General features: G+C 39.4%; 1 protein-coding gene across 1 annotated transcript in view; it reads right to left on the reverse strand.

Moving 5' to 3' along the window:
- The window catches only part of GLDC (glycine decarboxylase), a 43,497-nt gene extending 31,949 nt beyond the window's left edge, over positions 1-11,548 (reverse strand). The window contains exons 1-3 of the mRNA XM_064641421.1: positions 11,290-11,548; positions 11,118-11,196; positions 1,224-1,359 (exon numbers count right to left, since the gene is read on the reverse strand). Of these exons, the coding sequence (XP_064497491.1) occupies positions 1,224-1,359; positions 11,118-11,196; positions 11,290-11,505 (431 nt within the window). The 5' untranslated portion in view covers positions 11,506-11,548. The remainder of the gene's footprint in view (positions 1-1,223; positions 1,360-11,117; positions 11,197-11,289) is intronic.
- Positions 11,549-20,564: the final 9,016 nt, after the last annotated feature.

Raw genomic sequence — 20,564 nt, forward strand, 5'->3', positions numbered from 1 at the left:
TGAGAATAAAGCTAAATAAAGCTTTGTATAGATGTACTGCATAGGTTCCTTGAGTCCAAACAGTGCAACTTTTTTACCAGTTCAAAAATGTGCAATGCAAATAGAGCAAACAAATTTAAAAATAAACAGACTTAGAGGCCTACAGATCTGTAGACACATTTATGGCAACCCAAGGTATAAAAAATTATATAACGTCTAAGTAACAATGGATTTTTACACTGACTAATATAATCTTTTGATTGGTTGTTTTTTCTTGTTTGGTTTTCTGAATACATACATAAACTTTAAAATACTGCTTTTATTAAAATAAAAATTATCCAGTAATAAAGATGACAGTTATCATTTTAATACAGTACAAAAAAAGGATCTTACTGACTAGTGATAGGTGAACTTGCAAACTTAATGAGAAAATACAGGGTATCAGTGACATTCAGTGTGCTGGAAAGTGAGATTCCACATTAGATTTAGCTTTTCCTGTTGCACCATTTTTGAGTTACAGTCCTTTAAAAACTGAAATGTCAACTGGGTGATCAGTTGTAATGTCAACAGGGTCATCAGCAAGTACAATATTCTCAGCCTCTTCATAAATGAATGATCATTTTTTGATAGTTTTAGTACTGCTCCTGTTCATCAGTGAATTATTTGATCAGACAAGAACTCACTTGATGGAAACATATTCAAACACTTGAAGGTCTCTGGTTTAAAATAAAATAAATCAAGAAAGAAATACCAGGAGAACAGCCTTTAGAATTTTCAAGGTTTCTTACTTCCTCATAAGAAAATCATGAACAGAGTATTGCACAGTGTTTAACTACCTTCACCCAAATTGCATATACAAAGTGGAGGAGGAAGCTGTTTTAAATTTAGGCACAAGTTAGAAAAGAATTACTTTTGTTTAGGAGTTATGTCTGTATGCTTCCTTAAAGCAAACAAATATTCTTCTATTAGTTCATAATAAACAGGAGCTGTGAATATAAGTCACAAAATCAGTAACATTTTACAAAAAAAATGCATCTTCAAAAGTCAAAAGTATTATTTTTTTCTTTCTAGCTTCAGCATGAACACCATAGTTTTGACACAGTAGGATACACATCGTTAGCAAATACATGCAAGCCTTTGCGAAAAAAACAGGTCTGGGGTATGTTTATCTACACTCATTCATAAGACAAACTTCAAATGTGTATTTAAACACATATATTCAACAAGAAAATGTGGTACGTTACCATCCTGCATTCTCCAACAAATTCCGTGCAATGGGCTGGGGCACTGAGCAGTTGTAATAACCCATGCCTATGTAAGACCGCCATATCTTGTTCTTGCTTGCAATATTGTACAGAGTTTCAAGGACTTCGTTTTCACCTAATTGAAAAGAAATTATGTCAGAATATTACAGCTACACATAACGCTAACAGTTTTTAACTGAAATGTCTTGTACCCCAGTGTAAAAAATATGCAACATTGGTAATGCAAGTATAAAGAGTAGCAGAATAAAGGGCAGCCCAAAATCAGGAAAGATAAAATAGTAAGGTGGTGAAACATTCTGGGAAAGTTAAAATTCTGACAAAATTCTGGATAATGCAACAAGTGAATAATAACAGGGTTTCAGCCAACGTGGAAAGAATAGAGAGAGAAAGAGCTGCAGGCAAAAGGCTTATAAAGTCCTTCTTGTGCTAACACAATGTACATTTGACCCAGAAGAAACCCATCTTGTACATGCATTAGAATTTACTTCAGCAGGCATTTTTTCTTAGCTAAACCTTGCAGAAGCGACACTGGATGAAGCCATAGCCATCCATAACTGTGATTTAGTGTTTCTAATAGAGTCATATTTACACACACTGGGCTCACACCAAGCACCCAGGAATAATTTCTTTGTATTAAAAAACTTTATGTACTCACATTTTCCCTAAATAGCTGATAGAACAGTTCTTTTAATTCAATTTTAATATGCTTCATCAGTTTATTTAAAAAAAAAAAAGTGTTAGAGTATTTGTAGCTTAAGAAATTCTACATGAGATTAACTTTTAAATAAGCCTGCCAATCTAGTTTGAAGAGATTACACAATGATTTTGAAGTGTTGAGAAGGAAGGCATTTTCACTCCCTCCCTCCCCCAGCCATAGTTTACTCTTTGGTCTTGCTTCTACATACTTCTCAGTGTCCTGAAGGCTGTGCAAAAATCACATTGAGTCAACCTAGTCCTAGCAGTCAACAAATAATGCTACCAAACATCTGCCAAAGGGCTGTATCTACAAAACCTATTAGTAGCTGAGGATGCAGAAAGATGGTCAGTAGATTTTCTTAGGATCACACAGACAAGCAAGTCTGACAAACCTAACAGACTGGGGTGGAATTGTACAGCAATCCTCCTAGGTAAGGGGAGCAGATCTTTTTTCTTCCTCATCCCACTCTGACCCCAGACTGTTGTATTAGAGCAGTTACACCAAGTTCTGTTCATTCTGCACTTCAACTGGGAAAACAGACTTTGTAATATAAGGCTACAAATCATGAAAAGTAGAATAGCTTGGACCCTGGATGTCTCAAAACCCATTTTCTCTCTGTAAGTTACACTAGCAAGAGGGATCAAGTCAAAACAGTTAATTCTCTGGAATGTGATGGCAAATAATTATTAGGTTTTGAATTAATTTCTAGTGCAGTCACGAATAAGGATATTAGAACTTTAGCTCTGATTTCCAAACTTGTTTATATCTTTTACTCAAATTGCTACTGTTGCATTCCATGTATAAAGATTTTTTTCAAAAATCTGGTTTTCAATTTATTTCTTCCACAGTCACATTACACCTCTCACAGTTATTTTTTTACTGGTGTTCTCATTTCAAAGTTAATTTCTTCTCTGCCTTTTACTCAGTGTTAACCATCAGATCTAATGTATAAAGACTGGTCATTAATTTCAGTAAACTGCAATTTTTTTTTCTGGAGACTCAACCATTATATGCTTATAGGTTTGAAGTCGGCAATGTCCAGGGCAAAATCTCTGAAGCGTAGTGAAAAGCTCCATTCCTCAATAATCTTCCCACACAGTTTATACTAGACAGATGCACTTGTTTGTTTTTTTTAAGTGAGAGTTTAACACTATAGAGACCTTCCTCTACCACTTGCAAACCCGAAGTTTAATGAAAGACAGTTTGGTTGCAGTTTCAGAGGAAGGCTTCTATTCTTGCATAATTCAAACATCAATGATTTCTTGAAAATAGTAATGAACTTCCAAACGCGGTTGAAGGCAGAAGTTGGCTATCATTTAACTTGCTCAGTCTCACACACAAAAATGCACTGAGTGCGATTTCTGTAGTAAACACATACCACAAATACTGTACAATATGCCCGATAGCATTTTCTTTGTTCGCCCAACTATGTGTTTCTTCTAGAGTCATTTCTCAGCAACTGTAGTGAACAGCCACTGCGTGCAGCCACTTAGCTTGTGCTGGAGATCTCTGAAATAAACCTGCTTCCAAACTGATTGAAGGCACAAAGCCAAAAGCCTTGCAAGACTGCAAGCAGCTTAGGTAGTAATTATGCTTAAGAGTAGAATCACATCCCACCAAGAATATCTGCACTGAAGATTCTAACACTGAACAGATTTTTAATTATTACATTTTAATGAGCTACCTGGGAAGACATTTACACAACTAATTTTAATCAGGGCAGGAAAATGCTGGAGGGCACACTGTTCTCACTCCTGCTTCACCTCACTTACCCTGCTCCTTTGGTCACTATGAAGGCAATGGCAGCAGTACAGCTCAAATATTCATCTCCCACACTTGGCATGCCTCTTTAAAGAGACCTGGGATGAAGACTGCCTTGAAGTACTTCATCACAGTATGTTCATCACAAGAAGTTCATAAGTAACCGCACTCCTGAGCAGGGAAAGTCAACAGCCCCTGATTTATCTGTACAGGCTGGCTTACCTATGACCATGTAGATTTCATTAATTCAGTGTTTGCTTTATGCTGATAGGGCTCTGAATTCAAGCAGAAGTGATGTAGGCACAGGTGAGAGAAATGTGTGTTGGAGTCCTAAGACCAGAGAACAAGACAATGAAACCATTCTTAAGAGTATGCCCTGCATGAACAGGAGGGGCTGGAAGAGATGCAGCCAGACTCTTCACAGCTGTGCATGCACAGCAGGAGTGTGAGAGGCTCAGGCTGGAGATAAGGAGAGCTGGGCCCATGAGGACAGCCCAGCGGTAGAGCTGGGCCTCCATCCTTGAGAGTTTCCTGTTCTGACTGGGTAAAGCCCTGAGCAGCCTGGTCTCAGCCCACAGCTGAGCCTGCTGACCCGGGTCCCCACTGGCCTGAACAGGACCCTGTGTCTCTGTCAGTAGCCTTATTTCCCACTCCATCAAGCCTAAGTTTCCTAAGTGTATTCCCGTAAAGTTATTTTTGCAAGGTGTCTTAACTCTTTATTGATCACTTCGTAAATAACTAATCAAGGCAGATGAATGCAAACCACAAGAGTGGTCTTATGCATGCTTAAAATTAATTTTCAAATTCATAATGAAATTGCTAAGTTTCCATTTTTGTCCACAAGACTGTCATGAAAACCAAAAAATTACAGACTTTTTCTGCTATATAAAGTATATAACTTGGAGCATATGTAGTGGAAATGGTGTATTATTGTAAATAATTTATTCATTTCTTTAAAGCTAAAACATATGAAGAGCAGGATTTCTACTAATTTCAAGATATACGGTTCAAAAAAACCCACAGCTTGAGAGATTTTGGATTGTGTTACTGATTTCTTTTTTTTTTTTAATTCTTCCCAGAAATGGATGAAATTAAGAAGCAATATGTAAAATGGGGAAATCAAACAGAAAGAAAAATTTACTATACTTAAATAACAGTTGGACCCTGGCCACCACACTCAGCTGTTTGTTTCCAGTTTTCTGAGACTAAATGGTTGATGTGTCTTTATCATGAATTCATTTATTGGCTGCAAAATAAAAATTCTTTAAGAACCTTATTCAGCAAAAAATAAAATTGCCAGCTAGGTTGCTGTGTTGATCTTTATTCCCCTCATTAACTGATTAAAATTATGATCAAAGACAATATTCAGAATAAAGTATTGATCCTGCAATACTGCTATCTTGTAATTGGAGAAAATTTAGTGAGAGTCCCAGCAGTAGTTCTGCGAGGACATTTTCAGATTGCTATGTCTAAAGGTAGCAAAAGTAAAATATATCACAAAATAGTAGGAGGGCTTAAATTATCAGATCATAAAATGATAACACTTATTGCTGCTAGTGTTTTTGTGGTTAGCACAGTAGAGTTGCCTTGATCTTTTGAGATACCTGCAAAATAATAAAGTACCAGAGAAAGAGAGAGAGTTCAACTTGTATTACTTAAACCTCACAACACCAAAGGGAGGTGACTATTTGTATGATATAATTTTATTCACTTTATGTCAGATCTAAAAAAAAAAAAATCTAACTTCCGAGATCAAGGAAGCAAGATCTTCAGAACAGCTGATATAAGAAAATGGGGATTAATTTATTTCTCTCGCTTTAATAATTAATTTGATCTCCATTTAAAAAAAAAAATTAGATTATATTAAAGCAAACAAGTTCCAAAGAACTGTCAGACACATAATAATGCTGTAGGATAGCATAAGGATAGTGCCTGTTCCAGGTGCTGTGTCCAACCAGCAACTACAAGATATGGGCAGAAAGCCAACAGCATCTGTTGCCCTGCCTCTTCCTCCTGCTTTCACTCAGGCTACCTGCACTCACCCAGCCAGTCAGGACAGCAGAAGCAACCTGAGGATGCCGCGAGGAGCAGAAAGCATGGACGAGCTGAGAGCCAGCAAGATGCCTGCCTTTCTCTGTTCTACTCCCAGGGCCTGCTGCCTTTCAAAAGAGCAGCAGCCTGGAAGTGTCATGAGGAGGAGCAACATGAGAGGAGTAAAGTACCAATGGTGGCAATGCAGATTGCTGCACTACCTGTGGCAACACTCTGCAGGGGGTAACAACTACCCCTGCTACAGTTACCTGAAGCTATGGTGTGGACTCCAGTAGCAAGGAATCTGAAACGACTAAATCGGCTCTAAAAATCTGACTGACACTAGCAAATGATTACAAAATCACCCATAATTAATTTTTAATTAGCATTTTAAATCTAAAATCCTAGTTAAAGTAGATTTGACTGCATAAAGAGTAGTTAAATTTGAAGATACAAATAATTTTATTACAATATGACTGCTTCTGAGCAGTATTGCTTCTAATAACACTTAAACTGGAGACCAAATTGCATTCTTACACAGATTTTAGAAACTTATGTTTATAAATCCTAAAATTTGAGAATGTAACTGGGAATATTTGGGAAAAGAAAATGTGGCAGAGTTTATAGATGCATTTTTTAATTAAAACTTTTTAAAAATTCAAATCCTGAAATAAAAAGCAGAAATACATAACGTGCACAAAGCAAGCCTACCCATAACATAAGGATGGACACACAATGGCAACATTGTAGGGATAACTACGACTGATAAAGACAGTAGGTTTGTAGGGATAAAATAAAGAGGATTACACTTACATAAAATAATCTGTTCTTTTACTTCAAATGGGTCAATCACTACATATGTGCTAAAGCTTAAAGAAAAGCTTACTTACTGTAACAGTGGGAAAAAAGCTCTGTAATACCAGCTGATCACAAATAAGTATCAAACAGACATCTACCCTTGTTGTAAATATTGATTGAACAGAAGTTACATGCCAAAATTACATTTTTCCTCAACTACACCTGCAGAAAAATCTAACTGTAAAAAAGCTCCTCTTCCAGAATCAAGCTGAGGTACAGGACCGCAATTTACTATTAGTGGAAATCAGATATTGTGCTGTTTCACCTCTACTGGCTTTCAGTGGCACGTTCAGGTGATTTTACAATACTGTCAGTGGCCTCATGGCAGCAGACATTTTTAAAACAGCTCTTTTCTGGTCAGAAAATGGTCATAGATGGTTCTGTCATATTACATACTGAACAAAGTATTTCATTTCAGAAATCTCTTACCACAACAAACATTCTTTCTCTCCTTCATCATTGACCATGCCAACACAGGGAAAAAATCTGCCAATACAGGAACACTAATAATTATTGCAAAAGAATTTCTAGTGTAGATGCACTTGTACCAGCAAAGCTCAGCATTTACCAAAATGGCTACTTCTTTCATACATAAACAAAACAAAACACATAATAATTTACGTTAGAAAATACCTCTAAGATCATCAAGTCCAACTTTTGACAGATCACCACATTGTCAACTAGACCACAGCACTAAGTCATGTCCAGTTGTTTCCTGAACAATTCCAGGGATGATGACTCCACCACCTCCCTGGGCAGCCCCATCCAATGCTTAACAACACTTCCAGTGAAAAATTTCTTCCTAATGTCCAATTTGAACCTCCCCTGGTACAACCTGAGGCCATTTCCTCTCATTGTGTCACTAGTTGCCTAGAAGAGACTGACCCCCACCTGGCCTACAATCTCCTTTCAGGTACTTGTAGAGAGTGATAAGGTCCTCCTCAAGCCTCCTTTTCTCCAGGATACACAAGCCCAGCTCCCTCAGTTGCACCTCCTAAGACTTGTGCCCCAGACCTTGCACCAGCTTTGTTGTTTCTCTGGACACACTTTAGCACTTCAATGCCCTTTTTGGAATGAGGAGTCCAGAACTGGACACAGGATTCAAGGTGCAGCCTCACCAGTGCCTAGTACAGCAGGATGATCTCTTCCCTGGTCCTGCTGACCACCCTATTGCTGACACAGGCCAGGATGCCACTGGCCTTTCTGGCCACCTGGGCACTCTGCTGGATCATGTTCAGCCACTGTTGAGCAGCACCCTCAGATCTTTTTCCTCCAGGTAGCTTTCCAGCCATTCTGCCCCCAGCCTGTAGCGCTGCCTGGGATTGTTGTGACCCAAGGGCAGGACCCAGCACTTGGCCTTGTTGAACCTCACACCATTGGCCTCGGCCCACCGATTCAGCCTTTGTACCCTGAGGAAATGTCCACTTAAGGTTAGAGGCTTTCTCTCTTGGCATATTATGTCCTTCAGGGAAGTAATGAAGCTTGATTGTTCCACTGAAGAGTAGGTCTGTGCTAAAATGTCTCAGAAAGACAACACAGGTACAAAATAATTGTGCTTCTACTGTGTTCAGAGGTTTCATTTATCAGCAGTGGAATATGCAATGCCATTTTAAACAGCTCTTTAATACAAGCTGCATCCACAGGAGCCTCTTTTTTCTTTTTTTTACTGCTATTCCATACACCCAGTCAACTGATTTTCAATCTTTTAGACAACTTGTTATGTTACATTACCAATGGAAGGATCTGTAATACAATCTTCCCTATTGACAGACCTGATCAAAATTTGAAGATATGCCTATACATCAAACTTACACATCAAATATACACACTTGAGATGAGGTCTAAAACTATAAAATTTGCCAAAAACCCCCAAAATTGCAGAGACCTATGATACTCACCTGGATGTACTTTTCATGGTGTGTGCATGGTTTTCTTGGACTGCATGTCTAGTTCTATCTGTAAGCACTGACTTCGCTGTCAAGGACTGACTTCAATGAAACTTCAGTGTAAGCTTAGCTGTGTTTGTTAGTACAAAGGAGCAGCTCTAGCACAGCTGATTTGTTCAGCTGCACTCTACCTTGTGAAGTCACTAATTTTTTAATTCAAGTTATACAGACCAGTGGAAATGTATATTTACACCACTTGGAAACACTGTATTACAAATTTTATAAATGCTAAAGATCACTGAGTGACATGTTTTGCATTGTCTTGTCCTGTTCTTTCATTTTATGTGTGAGTTTGGGGGACAGTGGAGCAAAATTGTCTTCATACAGATAAAAAGATGTTTAAAATAGAATACAGTTTTTGTGATATTCCCAATTTTGCTATTTCCCTCTAATACAAGGGATAGAGAAATAATGATGCACCGTACTCACACAAGAAATCTCACCCTGATGAGTGGACAATGTTCTCTCTAACGATACATTAATGAGGAAGCAAGTTTCACTCAGACTATAGTGTCCTGGGCACAAGATGTTCAATGTGACATTGCACAACTTTAAGCTGAGGCTTTCAACTTTTCTTTTGCAAGCTGTGGAGTTTTCTGCCACCAATGCAGTGGAAAACCAGTGATAAACAATGACACAATAATTATAAAAGACAGTTCAGCACACTGGCTGCAGAAGAAAAAAGCAGCAGTGTGCTGAAAAAAGTTTTCTGTACCTCATGCAAGCATGTCTTTTGAAAATTCTCTGTTGGATGCTGTGCAGTGTGAGACTGCATCACGGTCACATTCTTTCAAAGCTTACTCTAAGGGGACAAGAACAGCATAGCAAGTGGAGCAAAATGCCAGTGAACTAAATACACTGTTAGTTAATGAGGTCCTGTTGCACAGTGAGAACTTGCATACAACAGAATAGCAACTAATGCACAGATACGTAGAAGACATCCACTTCAAAACTGTTATGCAAATCAGCATTAGAGCACTGCATCAAGATTTTGACTTAGGTTGACATCACTGGTTTAGTTTTCCATAATGTATAACTATTTTAATGCCCAACTCGACTCTTATCTTTTTTATGTTTATTTTGGTAATGTACAATTTCATAAGAGTATCACGTTAATTAATAATAAAAAAAAATAACAAGAAGAAAGCTTTTTAAGACATAATTATTAGCCACTAGCTGCATTTAATCCCTCCTTCAGACCTAAAAACATAATAACCTAGAAAGTTCTTTTCTTTGAGGATCGGTGAAAATCACTTGTCAATCATGAAGTACCTTAAAACACATCAATCATAAGAAAATATGCCAAGCAATACTTTCAGCAGTTATAAAGACAGAAGAAGGTGATTAAACTCGCTTCTCTACCCAGCCTCTCCCCATTTTAATAAGATGGGAAGTTATGAAAAAATAAAATTCCATTGTACTAATAAAGCATTTTAGAAGTAGAAACTTTCAGTCCCTATTGAACCCCTTCTGGCTAGAATCTGTCTTTTCAGGGTCTAGTATTCCTGGCTGTTCATTGTGGCACTGCCTCTCGCTCGTGATGTCATCTCGGAGTAACCAGATTGAACTGGCCGGGAACCTCACCAGAGCTGCAGGGCTGAAGTTTACACTCGAATTACAGCACACAGATGAGCAATGAGAAAATGCCAGAGAGAGGGATCAAATTTTCTACAAATCAGACAAAGGATCTTCACACAAAAATGAAGTTAATACTGAAGTAATTGATTCCTCTTTCTGAATGGTCACTGAGCTTTGTCAGTTTTAGTGGAATTGTTTAGCAAGGGGGATTTTTAAGTGTTTCTTTCACTTACGGGATTTCCAGCATGATGTTCACAGATATCTTTCAAGACTGCAGTTATAAGGTAGAAATTCTGTGCTGTGCATGCTAACTTTTAAAAACATTAATATCTAAAAGTTCATCAAATCACATCAAGTTTTCTACAGCAATTTACTGAATTATTGTAGTGCCACAATAGCTGGATCAAATGTTTTGTATTCTTCCAGTTTACTCATAACCCTCAATCAGATGGACTCAAAATGCTGGCCATTAGTCTACTGTGTGTCCATCATACGGAGACATGGGTTTTTAGTGTTATTAAAATATGCAGGTTATTGCTGGTGGGGGAAGAATAACAGATCCTGCAGATACATAAGAACTTACAAAAGACAGTGGACCATTTGAAGCTACAGTCCACACTAAGGGGTCACTAGTCACACTCTTCCCTCGGTGTCAGGCTCTTGGGACAAAGTGAAGTCCCTGTAGCACTTGAGCTCCAAAACAGGCTTTTGGGCAATCCCTATCTGCTACACGCATTTTCCTACTGATTTCCAACAGGAGAGCAATACATGCAGCTGCCGAATTACTCTGCCGAGTTGGGTCGGCGAAGACTGAAGTGTCGGTGATGGTGAAGTCTTATTCACTTCAGCGGGAAGATCTGCTCGCTACATATCTCAGCAGGGACGCCGGGGGGGAAAAGGAGTGTGCACCCCAAGCCCCCATCCTCGGCCTCTGGCGGCCGGAAGGGGCCGCGGGAATGCGGGGGGGACTCAGGGAGCACCCCGGGCCATGCGGTCACTTACAGACGTGGTCATCCATCCTCAGCGGCCTCCGGAGGCGGATGCTGGCCGGGATGGTTTTGTCCATCAGCTCCTCGACACTCTGCAAAGAGGCGACGGCACGCCGTGGTTAGCTCGGCACAGCCCGAGCAGCAGGGCTCCGGCCACGCCGCCCCCCGCCCCGCACGGCGCCTACCTGCACCCCGACGGTCCGCAGCATCTCTCGCTTCTCCTGCTCCCGCGGCCCGATGTGCCGCTGGGAGAAGTCATCGTGCCGCGGCAAGAGCTGCTCGATGCACCGCGCCGCCTCGCCGCCGCCCCAGCGCCGCTGCCCCGCCGCCGCCGCCCCCCGCAGGTGCCTCGGCGCCCCGCGGGCCGCCAGCCGCCCCCAGAAGCGCCCGCAGCTCTGCATGGCCCCGCCGCGCAGCCCCCGCCGGCGCCGGGCACTGCACTTGTGTGCGGGGGGCGGTGCGGAGCGTCCCCGCCGCCGGCGCCAATGGGGCCCAGGGGCGGTGCCGCGCTCGCCCCGCCCCGCCACCACCTGCCCGCCCGCCCCGCCGGCCCTGACCCCCCACCGCACCGGGACCGCCGCCGAGCATCCCTGCGCCGGCTGTGCCCGCGGCTCCCTGCACACACCCCGGGGGACATTTTCTCAGCAAAAAGAGGGTTCCCGTCCGTAAGAGGCTTGATCGAACAGGAGAAAAAGGTTTCTGTGTTTCTGCAGCAGAGCGTGTACTTGCTTTCGGGTGGCGAGCTTGAGAAGCAACACATGTCACTGTCCACAACTGCTACTGCTGTGTGTCGGTGTGTGCGTGTCTGTGAACTTTAGTACTTGTGGTGATGTTACTCTTAGGGAGCAGAGAGGTAACTGGTACCTGCTTTCCCCCCTCTTTCAGCTCTGTGTCTCAGCAGAATCGCAAAGTTGTATCTTTGTTTATAAACAGAACCAAGTATAGCCACGTTGAGGACATGTATTTGCATCAACGTTTAAATAGAATAAGAATGGAAGAAAAAAATATTCCCAAGACATATGTTGGTTTCATCTTAATTGTATCACAGATGTGCTGTCTGTCTTCTGAATTCAGGGAGATAACTGCTCACTACTTCTGAACCTAAAACTAAATTTACTTTGCATCAAAGATCACTGACTCATGCAAGCTCTCTACTCTTGTAGTAAACATGGAATTACTCCTCTGATATAACCTGAGTTATCCTACCTACTCCATTATGCAGGAAATGGTACTCACAATTTATACCAGTGTGTATTTAGAGTAATGGCTTAAGTCCCTTGTTTCAGAATGAGAGAGCCCCAAATTAATACACTAAGCTGAGATGAAGCTCACTTCAAACTGCAAAGCTGTTTGTTGCAAGGCTTTGTGATATAAATCCAATACCGACTTTAGCAGATTGCTATTAAAATATAATTGTTTTGTTTTTCTCCTCTAAATGTATATATTACTTCTTTATAAATATGATAGTAACATGAAGGGAATTAAAATTTTTCTGTGACTCTTAACTTGAGATAATATAGCAAGAGTTAAATAGAAATATTAGAAAAATACATTAAACCCACAAACCATATTAACAAATTATTTCTTGTTATGAATTTGTACCGAAATAAATTTATTTTAAAAGTAATTCCAAAGCTGTTTGAAACAATTTGCAGGTTTTGCCCAAATATTCTTGCAGAATGTGTCCAAGTAATAAGCGTTCATCAAAATTTATCCCTTTTCTCTGGCAGGTAATATTGGCATGATATTTCACACAAAATAAGCCATTACAGTCAGCTCTCTTGAAATGGTAACTTTGATAGAATTGTTTCTTTAATGCGAGGTCAGAGTTTTATAGTTGCCTGTAGTGCTATAGGAATTGAAGTCTGGAGGAAAGACAGAAGCATCCTAAGCATCCCAAACCATGTATTGTCTACCCACAATTCTTCCTCTTCCGGAAGTAACCCCAGTTTTACTTCAACTTGAAAACTATGCTTTGGAGCAGGAAGACTGGAGAGATGAGCCAGTGAACCATGCAGTAGTGTCAAGGGATGCCCACTTCATCTGGAAAGCACCACAACTGGAGTGGTTTGTTAATACTTTCTTATTCAGAAACTTAACACAGACTTCACCTTAGCATGGGTTATGTGCAATCACTGTGGTAAGGATACAAGCCTGGCTTATGTTCTTGATCAGTTAGTTAGTTCTTTACTGCCTCCCGAAAACTGTATTAATGGCCTTAACAAGCAAATGGCAATCTTGAACAAGAGATGCAATAGGAAATGAAACTCTGATATCAACTGTGGACAGTGCTTTGATATCAAACCAACAAAACCTAGCTAATCTTGTAGCTTCAAATAAACCAATCACTTAAAAGTACATGGCCAACAAAACCAGTTGTTTTCATTTCAGCATGTACATCAGCAGAAAGAAGGAGGTTTCCTGGAAGAGAGGACAGGATTGCAAAACAGTGTCTTGCTATTATTACAGCAATTTTTGCAAAGCTCAGAGATGCATATGCCTGATGAGCTGACCGTGTGAGTTGCTTTGTAGCTGCTAGGGATGTCAGGTTTGTTAGATAAAGCACAAGACTCTTAAGAGAAGTGCCCTATACCTTTTAAATTAATGTGACATGGTATATGTACTCTTTTTAACACTGATATTATTTCACTTTATATGAATGACTTGACTCCAGTTGTGATTTAGTTAAAAATTCTATTGCAGTTCTAATACTACAAAGTTTATGGGTGATGTTAGAAATATCATTCTGCGCTCTTCTTAAATCATGAATTACCAAAATAAGAAAAGTGTGTTATATTCTTTTAAGATTCACTTCAATTGCCTTCCATAACCCACAGCTGAAAGTCTATGCCAGCTGATATGCCTATGGACCACTGTATCATAGAACATAGAGACTGGGTCAGATTACAGTGTTATGTATAATAATAACAACCTATTTCTGACACTGGCCATGCAGCTACCTAAGGAGGAACATAAGACTAGGCCAAAAAGATGTACTGATACCAATCTGCAATACTTCTACCATTAGTTATTATCCTGGCATTTCTGCTTTCAGGAGTCCGTAATGTGCTTTTTTCCCAAATTTATTCAGCTGACCACTGAACCCATGTAAACTGCTAGTGGAATAAATATAACAGCTTACTATTCAAAAGCAGTTGTATAATAAGCCTTTCTTCCTCTATCCACTACTCCTTAAAGTAATGAAAAGCACTCATAACGTTAAAGCTATTACAAGAAGTGAAACAGATCACGCAGGTATCAGTACAGACTTAACTTCTACATATGCTGATTTCTGTCCTGAAGATTTGTTCTGTAAAAATTCCTCAACAGAAGGGAAGTTTTTAGCTGTTTACCATCTCCATGGTTGTTCCTGTTTGCGGGTGTATACTGTAAAGACTGCTGCCTTTTAATTTGAAACATCTTTATGACAGTTTTTTTCTCTTCAGTAAGTGTTTCATCTGTAACATGATTCTTTGCTTTGAGTAAGATTTGAAAAGTACTACGGCTGTCATTACATAACGAACAACCCAGCTTCTTGTCCACCAACATCCCCAAGTCCTTCTCCTCAGGGCTGCTCTCAATCCATTCTCCACCCAGCCTGTATTTATGCTTCAGATTTCCCTGATCCTGGTGCAGGACCTTGCACTTGGCCTTGTTGAACTTCATGAGATTCACACAGGCTCACCTCTCAAGCCTGTCCAGGTCTCTCTGGATGGTGTTTCTTGTGTGAGCAAATGGCTGAAGAAGGCAAGTGTCTGAAGCTTTTTATGGTACTAGGTGTTAGTGTGTTTTCTCTGTTTCCTCTTCCAAGAATCACCAAGGTCCTGCTGTTCCCTCAGACCTGGTGTTCCAGGAGTAAAGGTTGACTCTAGGGTGTGGTCCCACAGGGTCTAGTCGTAGCAGGGTAAGCCAGGTGCTGGTTGTAGGATCCATTGGCAGTCCCAGGAAGAGATGAACCGGGTTCATTCAGAGTGTCCAGTCAGGAGCAAAAGCAGATGAGATCAGAGATAGGACTACAGACAAAGTTTCATCTTGATTCTGAAGTCCGTTCGGGAGACAGGGCTAAAGACAGTGGCAATGGACGTCTGAGAGACCAGTCCAGGATAAAAACTAGCTAGTGTGTAGGTTTGAGGTCTATCCAGATCACAGGGCCAGACTAGTCTGTAGCTGAGCGTATGGCAAGATATGAGGGTCTAGGGCTGAGGTGAAATGGAGACCCTGGGTTCATGAGCAGTATGTGCATGCCCTGGGTGAGGCTGGTCAGTGTCAGTAGTTTCTGTAGGTGCAGTTGGTGTCCTGACTTTCTCCTGTAACAACTATATGGTTAGGTAAGGACTTTGCAGACTGGTTTTGCCCATAGCCTTTTAAATTATTTAAAGAACCCCTGAATAATCCAGTCTTCTGGCCAAAAAAGTCTCTTTATCCTTCAACACGAATCAAACCTTTTTTGTAGTTCATTTCCTTTTATATTTGGAGTTGGGGATCTCCACATAAGAGATAAAGGGAATTAACTCCAATCACCACTGGTTTGATCTTCATCTGCCACCTTGCTCCTTCATTCTGAGACTAACTGAACTGCCAGACATCTCTGTGACACTTAGCTAAGCAGGGCAGCTGCTGCCATGTCTCCATGGAAGACACCTCTCCTCCCTGAAAACAATCAATTATGTGTTTTGGTTTTCTTCCCTTGTTATCACTGTCAGTCCTTAAAAATGCCTATCAATGTCCTCTGTAAAGCTTCCAAAGGAGAAGGCCAGGAGGATCTGCACTGGATTTGTTACTTACTAAGTCAGAATTATTTGCTGCAAAGTGGGTGATTTTCTAGTCTTTGTCACTTGCTATTGTTTAAGTTGGTTAAAAGGTAAGCTTGATAGACTTTGAATGCAAATTCAGCTACTTAATGCTGGATATGTTAAATCTTTTATCATGTTTTTTGTGTCCATTGGCTTTTAAATACTGAACTTGGCTATATGATTACAGCATTGCCTTTGTAAATAGAGGTGTTATCTACTATGAATACCTATGTAATAGGTATTGAATTGCAGTAATTTCTCTTAGATAATCTAGTTTTATTAGGCAATTAAAAAGTTCTCTCTGGCACAGAGAGAACTGTATACTGCTGACCCTAACAGGTGTATCATGACAACAAGGTACTGAGAGATATTTTTTGGGAAATAAACATCTGACCTCTCTTATTCATATCTAGGAGTTAAAGGTATTATGTAACAGAGTACGCAGATTTTGCAAATTCAGGAATTCTAAAAGGCTGAGTGTTTTTTTTTTCCAGAATAGCTTTTGAATATGTATAGGGTTTTATTTTGTTATTTTTACAGTAGAAATGTAATTATTACCTTTGTTTGTACTTCAGCCAGCACACCAATACAAACTGCTGAGATCACAGCTTCAGCAAAAACTTGTTTTCTTTCAAAAAAAAATCTCAGATCCCAGGTGTCTATCTAGATTTTCAAACCAACAGATGTTAATGAAACCAAGCATTAGCTTGAAAAACATTGACTAACAATCCTCCTCCCATTGCAAGATTAGGTCACAGTTCTTCATCTTTTAGTATATTAGTATTTTCCCAAATTTGAACAAGATCCCCTAGAAATAAAAACCCATTTTCCTCGCTCTGTTTGAGGTAAAGGTTTATGAATTCCTCTTTATAAATCACAGAAGCTCCAATAAGGGCATACTTTTTCCTCTTTGCAGAGGAGAAGAAATCCTGCAGTTCCTTAGGGGAAATCCCCTTTTAGGGGAGTTTCTGAGTCCTCATCTCCTTAAAGAGGGCTGCTGCTTCCAGAGCTGTAATGATTTATGATTTTAAGAGATCACTTAAACCAGTTCTGCAAATGCAGGAAGCAATTCCATCAAAACATACCTTCTGTCAGGTTCCAGGTGGCCTATAATCAGTTAAGACATTTTGTTTGGTCACAGTCTGACTATATGTACATATACACAGGTTTGTCCATATAAACACAGATGAAGTTTAAGTTTCTGATTGAATCAACGTAAGATTTCATTATACCATGTCCAGCCTAAAAATAAGGGTGACTTTCTTGGATGAATATAAGTTTTGCTGGCCTGCCAAGGGATCACAGGAGGTGACAGTACAAGGCAGGGAAGCAGGACTGCACAGTGAATATACAGGAGTGAAAGACATGGGACTGGTTCTTCTGATAGCCAGCTAGCAGCTGCAAAGGTTGGTTCTGCTATCTTCTTGAAGAATGTGTGCAATTGATTAGAGTATCTGATATTTTGCAAACTCCTAATGAACGTATCTATGTGATCTCTTAAACATAGACCAAGGTTGAATCAGCACTGAAGAATCTGTCTCTGAAATCAAAACTGAATAAATACTTTAATGTTACATAATATTTTAGTTAACATATAACTTAGAAAAAGATTTAGATGTTGCAATGGCCTAGTTGTTGTATTAGAGATCTTTTTGCTGTTCCTGTTTAAAAAATGAAAATAAAAACTACCAAACATGGCTAAAATATAAGCTTTTTAAAAGGACTGGTTCACATACACTTACTAGAGGCTTCTTAGGACTCAGCCATACATCCTCTAATCATCCCAATCACAGTAAGCATGCTTTAGCTTGGGCTGACATGACCTGACCATGACTTCCCATTCACTTACATTCCCTGAATCCTTCAGGGGTTGCACATGATTTGTACAGCTGTGATTCTGCAGCTCTGGCTAAAGAGCCGTGCATTAATGTTGATTCAGTGTAGTGAAGCATCAACATACTGTGCCTCTTTACAGGACTTTAAAATTATAATGAGTCTCAACTCATTCAGAAATTTGTTATTTAGTGCAGTAGAGTGAGGCAAAATCCTGACTCAGGTGGAGAATGAACACCTCTCAGACTTTGGGGAGCAAGTGGAATGGCAGACTGCAACAAGGAGATGAAAAGTGCAGCTTGGGATATCTACTTGACAGATTTATAGGAAATGCTGGTCACTGTCAGTATAATTTATTTGGAAAAAGGGTAATGGAACAAATAATTGGTGAGAGTAGAGACTGAGACAGGACTGACCAGTAGCAAAGAGTAAGAGAAAAGAATTGAGAGTTAGGAATAACAGTGAGTGTAGCACTGAAAGAAAAAAAAAGTCAAATAACTACCTATTTACTAAATAAGGTATGTGTCCTAGGGAGAAAAGAGTGACTTTAAATATTCTATAAATATATTTAATGGATATTTCTAGAGACTAGATTAAACTTGCAAAGGAAATCCTAAATCTTTATTTCGTGATTTTCAGTGTTGCATGTTGTTTGGATGTAAAGTATAGCTGATAGGTAATCATCTGTAATTAAAATGGCATGGCAATATACAATGATGGGGGAAGCTGAGAAATCTCAGATGCTACTAACAATTCCTTTGCTGTTTTTTAAAATTATGATGATAAAGAAAGGATACATTATTTCATATAATTTTCTCATGACAGACGTTCTTCCAAAGGATGGCATGGAAGAATGTTAACTAACAGATGAAAAGAAGCAAGAGCAAATTGGAATTTTCATAGTACTAGCTTCTGAAAATTGTGTGGTTTCATATTACATCTGATCTTATAGAACTCTATACCTACTACCCATGGATTTATCTGAAATGTGTATCTTCCAATGGACACTGAGTTAATTAAGGGTAACCTGTTAGTTTACTACTGTTGTGATGAGAACGTAAGAGATCACCATCTTCTAACAGTGCTAATATGTTAGCCTGCCTAAGTGCAAATATTTAAAATGTATCTTCTCTGCGCTTATGTTTACCAGTTGCAAAATGGCATTATGCAACTCTGTGTTTGCTAATCTTTTAAAAAAGCTGAATTAAATTATAGGATCAACTCACCTTTACTTTTTACTCAATTAAGGTTTCCATGAATCAGAAACAGGGCCTCTGAAAATTTTGCAGAAGGTAAGAGCACAATCACGCTTCCTTATCTGAATGACAGCTGCTTTGTAAAACAGTGTGCCACCGTAGTAACCTCTGCCATGTGATCATAAGGAGCTTCCAGAAATAAAATCTATGACCCTCCTTACTGTTTCAACAGAAGACTTGCCTTCTGTTGATCAACATCAACTCTAGAACATAATCAAAAGACAGAAATATGTCTTTCCAAAGAAATAGTCTGTGCTCATTGGTAGGGAATGCACTGGGCAAGGCATACTGGCTAAAACAGTCTGTACCTTCTTGTCTAAGCAATTTTTAATCAAGATGAGCAATATGCACTGTTAAATGGGACTTAGTACTCAGAAGATTTTAAAGTAATAAGGAGCAATAATGACATTGAAATAAAAATAATAGAATAATTTTGCTTTCCTGGTCAGTTCTCATTAACCCATTCAGTCACATATGAAATAACCAGAGAATTAAACTCAGGTCATGCATTATTAAGAAGCAGATAATAAACCCTGAAAAATTATTACCTTACCTTTTAAGTTTATGACCAGTACCAAGGAATATGTGTCAGGTTTCTCTAAGAACTTTTGTTTATAAACTAGCCTGAACATTTCCATAATTACTAAGCACAAAATAATAGGAGAAATGAAATGGACAATGGACGAAGAGATTTGAAATAACTGCGTGAGGGTAAGAGCAATATAATCTGCAATTGTAATTGCAATCTATAATTGATCTGTGAAAACATATATGAATAGTAGTATTTGTGAACACAGCAATTAAATGTTCAATGAAATAGATGGTTATCTGGTGAAAAAATGAAGAATTTACAAAAGCCTGTTTAACTAAAAAAATCTGAGAATCACGACTTTCCCTGTGGGTACCTTAGGCCATTTTCAAATGCCTTTTTATTTGCTGCCTGATGAAATATAAAGTAAAACTTGCTAAATAGCAAGTAATGTAAAACTGATATTTCTTTTCCTTCTTCTCATTGATAAGATTCTTCATAATCCTTTTCTTAAGAAAGACTCTTTAGAAGCCACCATGCTGTCAGTCTGTACTTAACAGAGAACTTATCACTTAGCAAGAAGTAAAAAATTAATGTAAAGTCTAATCTCCATTGGTCCCCCATCCCTGTCCCACAGTGTTCATGTCTGCCCCTACCCGCAGTGACCCAGTCGTACTTCACTATATGCTCCTGTGCCCCACAGAACCTGGTGAGCTTGTTTTGATGGAGGATTTAGAAGCTGAATGCTGTTGGGTTGGGAACTACTTCCTGTACACTTGCTATGACTGGAATAAATCCTAATGCTCCTCATGATCCTTGCTTTCTGATTAATCAGTGTTCCTCTTTGCCAGTTTTAGAGATCTTCAGGGAGCTAAAGAGTCATGGAGAGGACATTTGGGTGGAGTGAGGGAGGCTTTGGGTGGGAGGGGTGGGAGGGGATCTGCTTCCTTCTCTGGTAAATAAATATTGTCAGTGTGCTTGGGCTTGTGAAAGTACAAACTGTTAAATCTGAGCGTCACTTCGCATTGATTCAGAGATCGATACAAATA

The sequence above is a fragment of the Pseudopipra pipra genome, chromosome Z (genome assembly GCF_036250125.1).
Source record: "Pseudopipra pipra isolate bDixPip1 chromosome Z, bDixPip1.hap1, whole genome shotgun sequence".
NCBI classification, from domain to species: Eukaryota; Metazoa; Chordata; class Aves; order Passeriformes; family Pipridae; genus Pseudopipra; species Pseudopipra pipra.